The sequence below is a fragment of the Somniosus microcephalus genome, chromosome 17, assembly GCF_052327205.1.
Source record: "Somniosus microcephalus isolate GS21.2 chromosome 17, FLI_Smic_1.0, whole genome shotgun sequence".
Taxonomy (NCBI): Eukaryota; Metazoa; Chordata; class Chondrichthyes; order Squaliformes; family Somniosidae; genus Somniosus; species Somniosus microcephalus.
The window spans coordinates 63,592,830-63,607,272 of record NC_141003.1 but is presented as its reverse complement, the minus strand read 5'-3'; the positions used below and the strand labels follow the sequence as shown (position 1 = coordinate 63,607,272).

General features: G+C 47.9%; 2 protein-coding genes across 2 annotated transcripts in view; one reads left to right on the top strand and one right to left on the bottom strand.

The window, feature by feature from the left end:
- Positions 1 to 12,555, bottom strand: part of cimap1b (ciliary microtubule associated protein 1B) — a 41,097-nt gene extending 28,542 nt beyond the window's left edge. Inside the window, exons 1-2 of the mRNA XM_086010548.1 lie at positions 12,447 to 12,555; positions 7,629 to 7,829 (exon numbers count right to left, since the gene is read on the bottom strand). Coding sequence (XP_085866674.1) covers positions 7,629 to 7,829; positions 12,447 to 12,555 — 310 coding nt within the window. The remainder of the gene's footprint in view (positions 1 to 7,628; positions 7,830 to 12,446) is intronic.
- guca1aa (guanylate cyclase activator 1Aa) overlaps positions 1 to 14,443 on the top strand; it is a 72,676-nt gene that overhangs the window by 50,577 nt on the left and 7,656 nt on the right. The gene's annotated exons all lie outside the window — the stretch shown is intronic.

The following is a 14,443-nucleotide window of genomic DNA, read 5'->3' as shown; positions in this document are numbered from 1 at the left end:
AAGGCGGAGTTCGCCACAATGGAGCGGCTTGGCATCATTAGGCGATCGAACAGTCCCTGGTTTTCGCCTCTCCACATCGTGCCGAAACCAGGCGGCGGCTGGCGGCCATGCGGTGACTACCGACGCCTCAATGACGCCACCACTCCGGATCGGTACCCGATCCCGCATATCCAGGACTTCTCGGCCCACTTGGTGGGAAATACTATCTTCTCTAAAGTCGACCTAGTCCGTGGATATCACCAGGTTCCAGTGCACCCACAAGACGTCCCGAAAACCGCTGTCATCACCCCTTTTGGCCTCTGAGTTCCTGCGGATGCCGTTTGGCTTAAAGAACGCAGCACAGGTGTTCCAGCATTTAATGGACTCCGTTCTTCAGGACCTGCGTTTCCTTTTCGTCTACCTTGACGACATACTCATCGCCAGTGCCAGCAAGGAGGAGCACATCTCCCATTTGCGTTCCCTCTTTATGCGCCTCAGCCAACACGTTTTAATCATCAACCCGGCCAAGTGCCAGTTCGGCCTGCAACAAATCGACTTCCTGGAACACCGCATAACATCGGACGGCGCTATCCCTTTGGCGACGAAGGTTGAGGCGGTTACTTCTTTCCCGCGGCCGTCGACAGTCAAGGCCTTGCAGGAGTTCCTGGGGATGGTCAACTTCTACCACCGTTTCGTCCCCAAGGCGGCTCAACTCATGCAACCCTTGTTCGGGGCCCTCAAGGGCAAGTCCGGTAAAGACCAAATCAGCTGGACAGCTGAAATGATCCAGGCATTCGGCGACACCAAGAACACTTTGGCCAACGCAACCATGTTGGCACACCCACTTCCAGGTGCTACTATCGCCCTTACCACTGACGCGTCAGACTACGCCATCGGTGCGGTGCAAGAACAATGGGTCAACGGCACGTGGCAACCGCTGGCGTTTTTCAGCCGTCAATTGCGAACAAATGAAAAAAAGTACAGCACCTTCGATAGGGAACTACTGGCCCTTTTCCTCGCCATTTGCTATTTCCGGTTTTTATTGGAGGGGCGCCCTTTCACGGCTTTTGTCGACCACAAACCCCTTACGTTCGCCATGGCCAAGACCACCGAACCGTGGTCTGCTCGTCAACAACGTCACTTGACGTTCATTTCCGAATTTACTACGGACATTCAACATGTGTCTGGTAAGGACAACCTGGTGGCAGATCGCCTCTCCCGTGCAATGGTCCACGCGGTGCACCTGGGTATCGACTACGCCCTCATGGCGAAAGATCAGGTTTCGGATTCGGAGGTCCAATCATATCGAACCGTTCCCTCCAGCTTCCAAGTGACCGACGTCGTCTTCCAGGACGCAGGTGCCATGCTCCTTTGCGATGTTTCCATGGGCGTTCCTCGTCCCATAGTGCCAGTCGCATGGCGCCGGAGGGTTTTTGATGCCATACATGGGTTGTCGCACCCAGGGATGAAGGCCTCACAACGGCTTATGTTAGCCAAGTTCGTCTGGAAGGGGATGCACGTCGATGTCCATGACTGGGCTAATACCTGCGTCGTATGCCAGAAGGCCAAAGTCCAGTGTCATGTCAAGGCTCCAGTAGCTGCGTTTACTGTTCCGGAGCGTCGTTTTGACCACGTGCATGTGGACCTCGTGGGGCCACTTCCGCCTTCTCAGGGTTATACTCATCTCCTCACCATAGTGGACCGCACCACTAGGTGGCCAGAGGCAATTCCTTTGGTTTCCACCACGTCGGCTGACGTCGCTAGAGCTTTCATCTCCTGTTGGGTCGCCCGTTTCGGAGTACCGGTGGACATCTCCTCTGACCACGGGCCACAATTTTCCTTGGATCTTTGGAATGCTGTGGCTCAGGGGCTCGGTACCAAGCTTCATCGCACCACCGCCTATCATCCGCAGGCAAACGGCCTTTGTGAGAGATTCTACAGGTCGCTTAAAGCCTCTCTTCGGGCCAGTCGTCAAGGCGCAGGATGGGTGGACAGACTCCCATGGGTCCTGTTGGGTCTCCGTACGGCGCCCAAAGATGATCTACAATCGTCTTCAGCTGAACTCGTCTATGGCCAGCCGCTCCGGGTACCAGGAGATTTCCTCCCTTCTCCCACAGAGCCATGGTCCGCCTCCCGGCAACTCGTTCGCTACCAAGAAGCGGCCAGATGCTTTGCCCCGATCCCTACATCCAATCACGGTTTGCAGACCTCCTACGTGCCACCGGGACTGAAGACTGCGGGGTATGTCTTCATCCGACACGACGCTCACCGGGATCCGCTCAAGCCTCCTTACACTGGTCCTTTCCGCATCATCGAACCGGGGACAAATCCTTTTTGGTCGACGTCGGAGGGAAACCGGATCACATCTCGGTGGACCGCTTGAAGCCGGCTCACCTGGACCTGGACCACCCTGTCGTAGTTGCTCAACCACCCAAACGTGGCCGACCAAAGCCGCCCGACAACCCATCTGCTCTCGCCGCACCTGCTCAGCCGCCACCGACTGCCAACGCGTCCACCGGTCGTCAACTTCCTCTACCAGGGTATCAAAGTCGATCGGACAGGCTCATCAGGCCTCCTCCTCGCCTCACCTTTTCTATTAAAGACAATTTTGGGGGGGGCGCATGTGGCGGAGCCACCAAAGGACTCAGAGCGGTTGTACATAATTCCTTTAACAGCAATGTCGTTACTGTCTGTGCCTGTACCTTTAATTACACTGTTTGACTGTACAATGCCAGTTACCATTACAGCACGTGATGACGTCATGCCGTTAGTCACATGATGCCCCAATGGCGGGAAGAACGTGATGACGTGACTCTCCTGATCAGGGGATCAGTCCTCGTAGAGCCCTCAAGGAGAATAGACCTGTTATTGATGTGTCCTAGCAGTTTCCAGTTTAAACTCGTTTGTTTTCATTAAAGTTCATTAATTTAATTACCTGGGTCGAACTCAGTCTTTTTGATAGGAACCTCCGTTCCTACAATATGACAGACAGGAAATGTACAGACATGCACTGTTTTTTATTTATATACTAGTTGATGTAAAGTGGGGTTGCTCACAGTGCATGTCAGCAGCGAAGTAGAGTGGAAGGTTTCAACAGTGATGGGAAAATGAAGCTTGATCTGTAAGTGGGGAGTGGAGCAGAGGACTTGGATTGGCCGAGCAGGCTGGGTTGTGGCGAGTGTGGATTGCTGTAGGTGTTCAAAGGCGCAACGGGCCGCCACAAGTAAGTCGGACGATTTTTTTTTTCCCCCTGCCCACCACCTCCCCTTTACTTAACACTCCGCAAGTCTCCTGCCGCTCCGTTCCCGCCCCTGAATCGATGGCTGCCATCACCCGGCGCAGATTCAGGGGGCGCGGGCCAATTTTACAGGCGGGCCGAAAACAGGGCGCTACCGGTTACTGTCACTGCTAAACTCCCACTGAATTTAGCGGGAGTCGTTAGTGGCATCACGCCCGGGCGAAAAGTCGTTTGTGCCCCGTTAGCGCCCCCGGAGGTGCTAAGGTACCCATTTCTAGCCCTATGACTTGTATCATTAATATATATTGTGAATAGCTGGGGTCCTAGCACTGATCCCTGTGGTACGATATATATTAATGATCTAGACGAAGGAATTAGATGTAATATCTCCAAGTTTGCAGACGACACAAAGCTGGGTGGGCGTGTGTGCTGTGAGGATGCAGACAAACCCCAGTACGATTTGGACAGGTTGGGCAATTGGGCAGATGCATGGCAGATGCAGTATAATGTGGATAAATTCAAGGTTATCCACTTTGGTGGCATAAATAGGAAGGCAGATTATTATCTGAATGGCAATAGATTGGGAAAAGGGGAAGTGCAACGAGACCTGGGTGTCTTTGTGTACCAGTCGCTGAAGGTAAGCATGCAGGTGCAGCAGACGGTTAAGAAGGCAAATGGTATGTTGGCCTTCATAGCGAGAGGTTTCGAGTGCAGGAACAAGGATGTCTTGCTGCAGTTGTACAGGGCCTTGGTGAGACCACACCTTGAGTATTGTGTGCAGTTTTGGTCACCTTATCTGAGGAAGGATGTTCTTGCCATGGAGGGAGTGCAGCGAAGATTCACCAGACTGATACCTGGGATGGCAGGAATGACGTATGAAGAGAGATTGGGTCGATTAGGCTTATATTCGCTAGAGTTTAGAAGAATGAGAGGGGATCTCATTGAAACTTATAAAATTCTAACAGGACTAGACAGACTAGATGCAGGAAGGCTGTTCCCGATGGCGGGGGAGTCCAGAACTAGGGGTCACAGTCTAAGGATAAGGGGTAAGCCATTTAGGACTGAGATGAGGAATTTCTTCACCCAGAGAGTGGTGACCCTGTGGAATTCTTTACCACAGAAGGCAGTTGAGGCCAATTCATTAAATATATTCAAGAAGGAGTTAGATATATTTCTTAAGGCTAAGGGGATCAAGGGATATGGGGAGAAAGCAGGGACAGGGTACTGAATTTGGATGATCAACCATGATCGCATTGAATGGCGGAGCAGGCTCGAGGGGCCGAATGGCCTACTCCTGCTCCTATCTTCTATGTTTCTATGTTACCCCGCTAGTCACTGCCTGCCACTCGGAAAAAGACCCGTTTATTCCAACTCTTTGCTTCCCGTCTGCCAACCAGTTCTCTATCCAAGTCAGTACCTTACCCCCAATCTCATGTGCTTTAACTTTGCACGCTAATCTCTTATGTGAGACCTTATCAAAAGCCTTCTGAAAGTCCAAATACACCACATCCACTGGTTCTCCCTTATCGATCCTACCAGTTACATCCTCAAAAAATTCCAGTAGATTAGTCAAGCATGATTTACCTTTTGTAAATCCATGTTGACTTTGTCCGATCCTGCAGAACGCACCGCCCCGATATTCGGGGTTAGCGCTCCAAGAAGGAAGTGGAGCGCTTGAATTAACGCTCCACCTCCCTCTTGGGGCACTTAAACTGAATTTCGCGGTCGCCAGCGCTAATTAGCACCAGGCGCTAAAATTAGCGCCCAGGCGATGTTAGCGACCCAAAATGGTCGGTACCGAATTTTTCCCCCATAGTGCTGTGTTTCTAGGATGTAATGCGCTGCGTCAGCACCAGGTGCTGCTAAATTCCTCGGGTATAATGGGAGCCATTGTGGTTCTACAAATGCCAAGCTGAGAGGAGGGGAATGAACGGGTCCAGCTGAAGGCAGACAGGGAATGGAATTATTATTTTTTTTTAATGGGTTTGTTATGTTATCATTGTTGGCTTTCCTAGTGCAAATTTCCTAGTTCTGATGCCTTGATGATTTCTGAAAATTAAGATATTTGTATATGAGTCAATCAGCTGAAAGAAATTTGGGTATGAGAAATACATTTTCCCATAATTATGACCGAGGAAAATGAAATAGGAAATGTGATGTGACAGACAGGAATTACATCCACATGTGCTTTGTGAGTCAACTGAATTGGCTGGATGCTGGTGTCTATGATGGTGGGGACCTTGAGAGAAGGTGGAATAGGATCATCCACTTGGCACTTTTGGCTGAAGATCAATGTTCCTTCTAATGTTTTTTTGGTGCGCAGTCCCTTTAAATTTGATGAGCAGCCGTGGTATCTTTTCCAGTGGCAGCAGCTGGTGAGCAGCCTGCGCAGAACTTCCCAATTGGTGCGCGGCTGCACACCTTGTCGGGGGGGGGGGGGGGTGGCGGGGGGGACATTGCTGAAGATACCTTGACCTCATCTCTTGTGCTGGGTCCACCATGTTGAGGATTGGGATGTTCTTGGAGCCTCCTCCTCCCAGGGGTTGCCTGATTGTCAACTGGATGTGGTCGGGTTAGAGATTCGATTGTGGCACCACTTAACTCTGTCTATAGCCAGTTGCTTTTGGTGTTTAGCATGCAAGTTGTCCTGTGTAGGAGTTATACTACACAACAAATCCATTATCATGTGATTACCAGGATGGTAGAAGACAAATTGGATGGACCTTGGGATTTTTTCATCTAGCAATTCCTATGTTTTACGAGGTTTGCACCTCATTCTAAGGTATGCCTGCTACTGCTCCTGGTATTCTCTTCTATATTCATACTCTTAACTGATCATTCCTTCACCAGGTCCTTCTCTCATCTCACTCATGTTCTAATCTAATCTTTCATTCAGTTTTCTCACACTCCTTCACTCTTTTCCCAAACTCAGTAAAGGTTCTTGCTGCTCAACCTCATTGCCCCCTCCTCCCTTGGCCATTCCCCTCATACAGGGCTTCCTCCTCATAGCCATGTTATATGGCTTCCCGCCTCTCACTTATTTTTAATCAGACTCACATCCAGTTTCAGCCCAAAGAACATCTCATACACAATTAGGTGAACCCATGCTTGTACCAATTGGATAGAAAGGAAGACTTGAATTTATATAGCACAGGTCTCTCACAAAACTCTCCAAAATTCTTTACGTACAATGAATTACTTTAAGTGCAGTGGCTGCACTTAGGCAAATGTAGCTGCTACAGGAAACTCTTTTTTATCCGGCACCGACGGGACCGGCGTGGTGCCGGTTTATCAAAAATCCGGATTACAGAGAGTTATAGTTAAAAGGTACGAGAGCTCCGTACACAGCCACAAAATCCAGGCTTCCCTGTTGCTTAGCAACAGGTGCAAGAAGCCCGGCCACAGACCAAGTGTCCCTGTTGCTTAGCAACAAGTGCAGGAACCCCCGATTACACAGCCAAGAATCAAGAAACGGCCATTAATATGAAGAAAAACTTAACTGAACCTACTCCTGAATTTTGCCGGTTAACCGAGGTTTCCGGTTGTTTGGGTGCCGGTAAATCGAGAGTTTCCTGTATTTTGCACAGAGCAAGATCCCACAAACAGCAATTAGATGAATGACGAGTTCATCTGATTTTTGTTGTGATGGTTGAGGGAGGAATGTTCGCATTACACCTGGAGAACTCTTTGCTCCCTTTGGATAATGCCATTAAATCTTTAATATCCTTATGAGCCCGCAGACGGGGCCCGGAGTTCAATATTTTATCTGTAAGACAGTATGTTCAACAATGTAGCACTCCCTAACCACACAGAAGCATCAACATAGATTAAGTGCTCAAGTCCTGAAGTGTGGCTTGAACCCAAAGCCTTCCAACTCAGGGGCGATTGTTACAAACTGAATCAAGCTAAGACACAGAGAGGCTCTGCTCAAGCCAACAAGGTACCGGGCAACCCAAAGCAACCACTGTCCTGCAACATCAAAATCAGAAGCATCTCTCTAAAGACTACAACAACTTGCATTTATATAGCACCTTTAACGTAGTAAAATGTCCCAAGCCACTTCACAGGACCGATCAAACAAAATTTGACACCAAGCCACATAAGGAGATATTAGGACAGGTAACCAAAAGCTTGCTCAAAGACATAAGTTTTGAGGAGCATCTGGGTGGTGGGGGTGCAAGAGAGAGGTGGTGAGGTTTAGGGAGGCAATTCCAGAGCTTAGATCCTGGGCAGCTGAAGGCACGGCCACCAATGGTGGGACAAAGGAAATCGCGGATGCCCAAAGATAAACCACACAAATGTATCTCCCCCCAAAGTTAGGACCGGTAACACAGCAGTTGGCTTGCTAATTATCCCCTTTCTCCTTATTTGTCATCTTTTCCTTCTTCAACAATGGACATTCAGCACTGACCTGGTCCTGGAGTTAGACCAGGGTCAACGTCCTTGTGCCGGTGGCCCATTGACCATGCAGGGACGGTATCCTTCCCATGGTGAGTCATCTTATCCGGTAGTGTTCTTGGTGCAGGTGTGTCGCTATCTTTCAGACCCGGATGGCGCTTGGCCATGGAATAAGCAGGAGCCCTAAGTGTTGTTGTATCATGGTCCTCATAACCTGGAAAATTAAACACAGCAGTTACACAGACAGGAAATGTCAAGAGCTTTCAAGCTGCTCTGCATGATCTGAACACAATTTCAGTTTCACCAGGCATCAATAGACTGTCATTTTTGCATCACTCTAGTTCAGAGGAAATGTAATATATGTCACGCAGTGACCAACTGTAGCATTCCAACTGCTAGCAGACCTTCCAGGGCTTTTATTTAATTCTACTCTGGGTATTATGGGTTGCTGAGCACAACTAGCTTTAACAATACCCTGGAGGAGTATAGAAAATGCTGGGTGAAATTAAAAAAGAAATTAGGAAAGCAAAGAGAGGGCATGAAAAAATATTGGCAAGTAAAATCAAGGAAAACCCAAAGATGTTTTCTAAATACATTAAGAGCAAAAGAATAACTAAAGTAAGAGTAGGGCCTATTAGGGACCATAAAGATAACCTGTGTGGAGGTCGAATACATGGGTATGGTTCTTAATGAATACTTTGCATCTGTTTTCACAAAAAAGAGAGGGACGATGCAGAAATTGCAATCAGGGAGGAGTGTGAAATATTAGATGAAATAAACATAGTGAAAGAGGAAGTATTAAGGGGTTTAGCATCTTTGAAAGTGGATAAATCCCAAGGCCCGGATGAAATGTGTCCCAGACTGTTAAGAGAGTAAGAGAGGAAATAGCAGAGGCTCTGGCCATCATTTTCCAATCCTCTCTGGCTACAGGTGTGGTGCTGGAGGACTGGGGAACTGCCAACGTGGTACCGTTGTTAAAAAGGGAGAAAGGGATAGACCGAGTAATTACAGGCCAGTCAGCCTAACCTCGGTGGTGGGAAAATTATTGGAAAAAATTCTGAGGGACAGGATAAGTCTTCATTTAGAAAGACATGGATTAATCAGGGACAGTCAGCATGGATTTGTTAAGGGAAGGTCGTGTCTGACTAACTTGATTGAATTTTTTGAGGAGGCAACAAGGAGGGTGGATGAGGGTAGTGCATTTGATGTAGTCGATATGGATTTTAGCAAGGCTTTTGATAAGGTCCCGCATGGCAGACTTGTCACGAAAGTAAAAAAACAAGCCCATGGGATCCAAGGCAAAGTGGAAAGTTGGATCCAAAATTGGCTCAGAGGCAGGAAACAAAGGGTAATGGTCGAAGGGTGTTTTTGTGACTGGAAGGCTGTTTCCAGTGGGGTTCTGCAGGGCTCAGTACTGGGTCCTTTGCTTTTTGTGGTATATATCAATGATTTGGACTTGAATGTAGGAAGTATAATTCAGAAGTTTGAGATGATACAAAAATTGGCTGTGTGGTTGATAATGATAAAGAAAGCTGTAGATTCTGGAACAGTTCCCATGGATTGGAGGGTAACTAATGTTACCCCACTATTCAAAAAAGGTGGTAGAGAGAAAATGGAAAGCCTGACATCGGTAGTGGGGAAAATGCTAGAGTCCATTATAAAAGATGTAATAGCAGATCACTTGGAAAACAGTGACAGGATTGGACAAAGTCAATATGGATTTACAAAAGGTAAATCGTGCTCGACTAATCTACTGGAAATTTTTGAGGATGTAACTGGTAGAATAGATAAGGGAGAATCAGTGGATATGGTGTATTTGGACTTTCAGAAGGCTTTCGATAAGGTCCCGCATAAGAGATTAGCGTGTAAAGTTAAAGCACATGGGATTGGGGGCAACGTACTGACTTGGATAGAGAACTGGCTGGCAGACAGGAAGCAAAGAGGTGGAATAAACGGCTCTTTTTCCGAGTGGCAGGCAGTGACTAGTGGGGTACCGCAGGGATCGGTGCTAGGACCTCAGCTATTCACAATATATATTAATGAACTAGACGAGGGAACTAGATGTAATATCTCCAAGTTTGCAGAACTCACAAAGCTGGGTGGGCGCATGTGCTGTGAGGAGGATGCCGAGGAACTCCAGTATGATTTGGACAGGTTGGGTGATTGGGCAGATGTATGGCAGATGCAGTATAATGTGGATAAATGCGAGGTTATCCACTTTGGTGGCAAAAACAGGAAGGCGGGTTATTATCTGAATGGCAATAGATTGGGAGAAGGGAAAGTGCAATGAGACCTGGGTGTCCTTGTGCACCAGTCGCTGAAGGTAAGCATGCAGGTGCAGCAGGCGGTTAAGAAGGCAAATGGTATGTTGGCCTTCACAGCGAGAGGATTCGAGTACAGGAACAAGGATGTCTTGCTGCAGTTGTACAGGGCCTTGGTGAGACCACACCTTGAGTATTGTCTGCAGTTTTGGTCACCTTATCTGAGGAAGGATGTTCTTGCCATGGAGGGAGTGCAGCGAAGATTCACCAGACTGATACCTGGGATGGCAGGAATGATGTATGAGGAGAGATTGGACTTATACTCGCTGGAGTTTAGAAGAATGAGAGGGGATCTCATTGAAACTTATAAAATTCTAACAGGACTAGACAGACTAGATGCAGAAAGGATGTCCCCGATGGCGGGGGAGTCCAGAATCAGGGTCACAGTCTAAGGATAAGGGGTAAGCCATTTGGGACAGAGATGAGGAGGAATTTCTTCACCCAGAGAATGATGAACTTGTGGAATTTTCTACCACAGAAGGCAGTTGAGACCAATTCATGAAATATATCCAAGAAGGAGTTAGATATATTTCTTAAGGCTAAAGGGATCAAGGGATATGGGGAGAAGGCAGGGACAGGGTACTGAGTTTGGATGATCAGCCATGATCTCATTGAATGGTGGAGCAGGCTCGAGGGGCTGAATGGCCTACTCCTGCTCCTATCTTCTATGTTTCTATGTAGGCTGCATGAAGATATCAATGGACTGGTCAGGTGGGCAGAACAGTGGCAAATGGAATTCAATCCAGAGAAGTGTGAGGTAATGCATTTGGGGAGGGCTAACAAGGCAAGGGAATACACAATAAAATGGTAGGACACTGAGAAGTGCAGAGGATCAGAGGGACCTTGAAATGCATGTCCACAGATCCCTGAAGGTAGCAGGACAGGTAGATAAGGTGGTTAAGAAGGCTTACTTAGCTGAGACATAGAATATAAGAGCAGGGAGGTTATGCTTGAACTGTCTAAAACATTAGTTAGGCCGCAGCTAGAATACTGCGTGCAGTTCTGGTCACCACTGTTAAGTCTGTGTGTTATAGTGATAATTACTACACAGACTAAGAGAGTAAATTCAACAGGTCTTTACTGGTTGGAGGTCGGGACTATATTGAATACAATATTACTACACAGTGCTTATATACCGGTGTGGTCACCACCGGTATTACGTATACAGCAGCCAGAGAAAGTAGTACATCTCTTAAGGTGGAACAGGTTACATACACCACAACCACATTATAGGAAGGATGTGATTGTACTAGAGCGGGTGCAGAGGAGATTTCCGAGGATGTTGCCTGGGCTGGGGAATTTTAGCTATGATGAAAGATTGGATAGGCTGGGGTTGTTTTCTTTGGAACAGAGGAGGCTGAGGGGAGACTTAATTGAGGTGTATATAATTATGAGGGGCCTAGATAGAGTGGATAGGAAGGACCTATTTCTCTTAGCAGAGGGGTCGATAACCAGGGGGCATAGAATTAAAGTAATTGGTTGGAGGTTGAGAGGAGATTTGAGGAGAAATTTTTTCACCCAGAGGGTGGTGGGGGTCTGGAACCCAAAAGGGCCTGAAAGGGTGGTAGAGGCAAAAACCCTCATCACATTTAAAAAGTATTTGGATATGCACGTAATGTGCCCAAGTGCTGGAAAGTGGGATTAGGCTGGATAGCTCTTTGTCGGCCAGCATGGACAAGATGGGCCGATTGGCCTCCTTCTGTGCTGTAAATGTCTATGAGTCTATGACTACAACATCCTGTTCTCGTGGGATTGTCACTGACCATTGTCGCACAGTGAGATACACTAATCCTGTTACAGTGGGATTCCTAACTTTGGTGGAAGATCCATTTGCGCGGTTTATCCGGGGCTTTTACCGAAGTTACGCCGCCCGATTGAAGAGTGGAAGAGATTCCCGGCGAGAGCGGAGAGGCTGGGTCCTGATGCTGTCAAGTCCACTTGATGGACAGCTTGGTGGCCAGGAGCCAGTCACGCCATTGGCTAAATGGCACACCTGCGCGCTTAAACGTTTCTTCTCGGGGCCCAGGCTAGAGGTAGGAGACATTCACGTCTAATTTGTGGAGCAGACACTGATCCAGTTCAGATGTTACTCAAGTGAATTAGCAAAGTGTCGCATCTTTGATTGGATAAGGAGGTGTAAGTTAAACATTCCGGGAGGCGAATTTCCACGGGGGCGGGGCGGTGTCCCGGCCATCTGCGAACATCTCGGAAAAACACAAATCATTTACTTTGCTTTTTTTCCCCCGGCTCTTTTGCTGACAAGCGGGAGAATCCGTGCGGAAATTCACCCGCAGACTCTGTCACCAAGTGCACTCGGTATACTGACTTAGTGCCACTGTTCAACGTTTACTTAACGAGTTCCTGTGGCGCCTTTGGCCATCACCAGGTGAGCAGATCCAGTCACATTCTGATATGTAGGGAGTGAGCACTTGCTCACGGCTGGGCTTTCGTGCCGAGGGTGAAAGGAAACTGTGGCGCAAGACTAATAATGTAACGTCTGACATACAGACCTGTGTTTCCACGCAGGAGGTACTTGGGGCCTGGACTGTTGTACATCGCTGCAATCGCCATTCTCGGGCGGTGAGGTCTCCATGTTCCAACCCACGGATCTGTAGGCATCGTGGGTGATGAGATTTATCTGGCTGTATGAATTTGAAAACAAGGTATAATGATTAGAATTGGGTTCACCCGCTGACATGATCATGAAACGTTTAGTGATTTATAATCACGGAGGTGAAAAGTCTTGATCTGAATGCCTTGTCTCCAAGTGACACGGTAATGGAGGAGTTGAGATCCATACTCTCATCACTTGGGAATGTTGGGAGAGAGAGATAGAAACAAGGCAGAGGGCTGAAGTAGCCATTAGTCTTGGTCAGAAATTGAGCAAAATACCATATGGCCAGTCTTAACTCACCACACACACACACACTCACTGGGAACTAAAACCTTAATGAGACTCATTAATGAGACTGACGTTAAGTGAGTTAATTTGAACAAGAGTTTGGTTCAGCGAGTTGGAGGGGTTGGGTTCACTTTACGTGTGAGCCTTGATAATGGCCATTGCCAGGATTTTTGACTATGAGGGGGGCATGACTGTCAAACCTGCCACTGCTCATCCTACCGCCATAGGCATGCACTTTGCAGAAGGAGTCAATGGGTAGGGGGGGCCGGGTCCATTTAACTCTTTCTACAATTGGCATCAAGCAAACTGTAGTGAGATCAACCAACTCAACACAAACCAGGGGTCGGATCTTCCTTTGCGATAGGGCTGAGATTCTTTACGAGCTGGGCTTTCTCGAGACATCACTACCAAAGGTCAGGTTCAAAGGAAAAACTGCTAATTATTCAAAGGCATGTCACCGCTTGTCACTCTGGAATTTGGAGATACCAGCGCGGAGCCAACTCTTTTTAAACCCACATATTTCCATGCCACATATTTAAACTCCGACTCACTCTTATCGATCCAGAATTTAAGCACGGAGCAACTGCAGAGGCTGGCGAGAATGCTGCAAAGGGTTGCAACGAGTATTGAGTGAAGCGCGTCTCCTTTTCCCACTCCGAGGCGGATCAATGATCTTCGCCGGGTGCAGCCGCCATTGTCACTCCGGTTTCCCAGCAACAGCCACTTATTGATGACGTGACCAAATCTGATCAATTTCTAGCTAACAATGATGCATGAAGAGGGACGGTGCAGGGTTTGGTCCAGCGTGGATGGGTAAAGGTCGCATTGTTTCCCAATGTTCAATGACTTCCTCTTCCAGAAATCCGAGAATTTTCCTGATCTGCATTATTTCACAAGTCTGATACCTCCTTTTCCAATAATCCCTTTGCTATTCCTTTCCAGCCACAGAGAACGCCTTCAAGGTGCAAAATAGGCCATTTTTGATGCCTCAGTGATTAAGGAAGCAGTGATGGGAAACTGGGCTAGACAGAATAGGCAGGTCAGCGCTTTAGTCCCTCGTGGTTGTTGTGTTCATCTCAGACAGGCCTGCAATATGGGAGCAGCAATTGACCTCAGTGCCCCAGAGTGAGGGAGGGGGGTGGGGGGGAATGTGAAGGGTGGGTGTTGTTAGGATTGGTGATTTTCTTCACCCAACCAAGTCGCCCTCTCATTGCCTGCCCTGTTGCTATTCCTGGCTCCAGTTTGATACCATTGGTCGGTTAGAATTTGGTGGGTCTGGCAGTTTGGAAAATTCCTCAGTTCTGCTTCCCAATCTTAAATGCCCCAATGCAGAAGCAGTACTGAGAACAGACCTTCCCAAACCATTAGGCCCACCAAATTCCAATAGGTAATCGAGCAGCATGGGAAGTAAAACCGGGAATGAAGTGGATTGACAAGGGCCCAGATCCCAGATCAATGAGCCGAACCTTTGAGATGTGATGGAGAAGGGGCAGCCCGATGGGAATGGAAATCAAATCAAAAGAGGTGTCCCAAGAGGATTTAACTATGTTTAAAATGATAAAGGGATTCAATAGGATCGGTACAGAGAATCTATTCCCTCTGGTG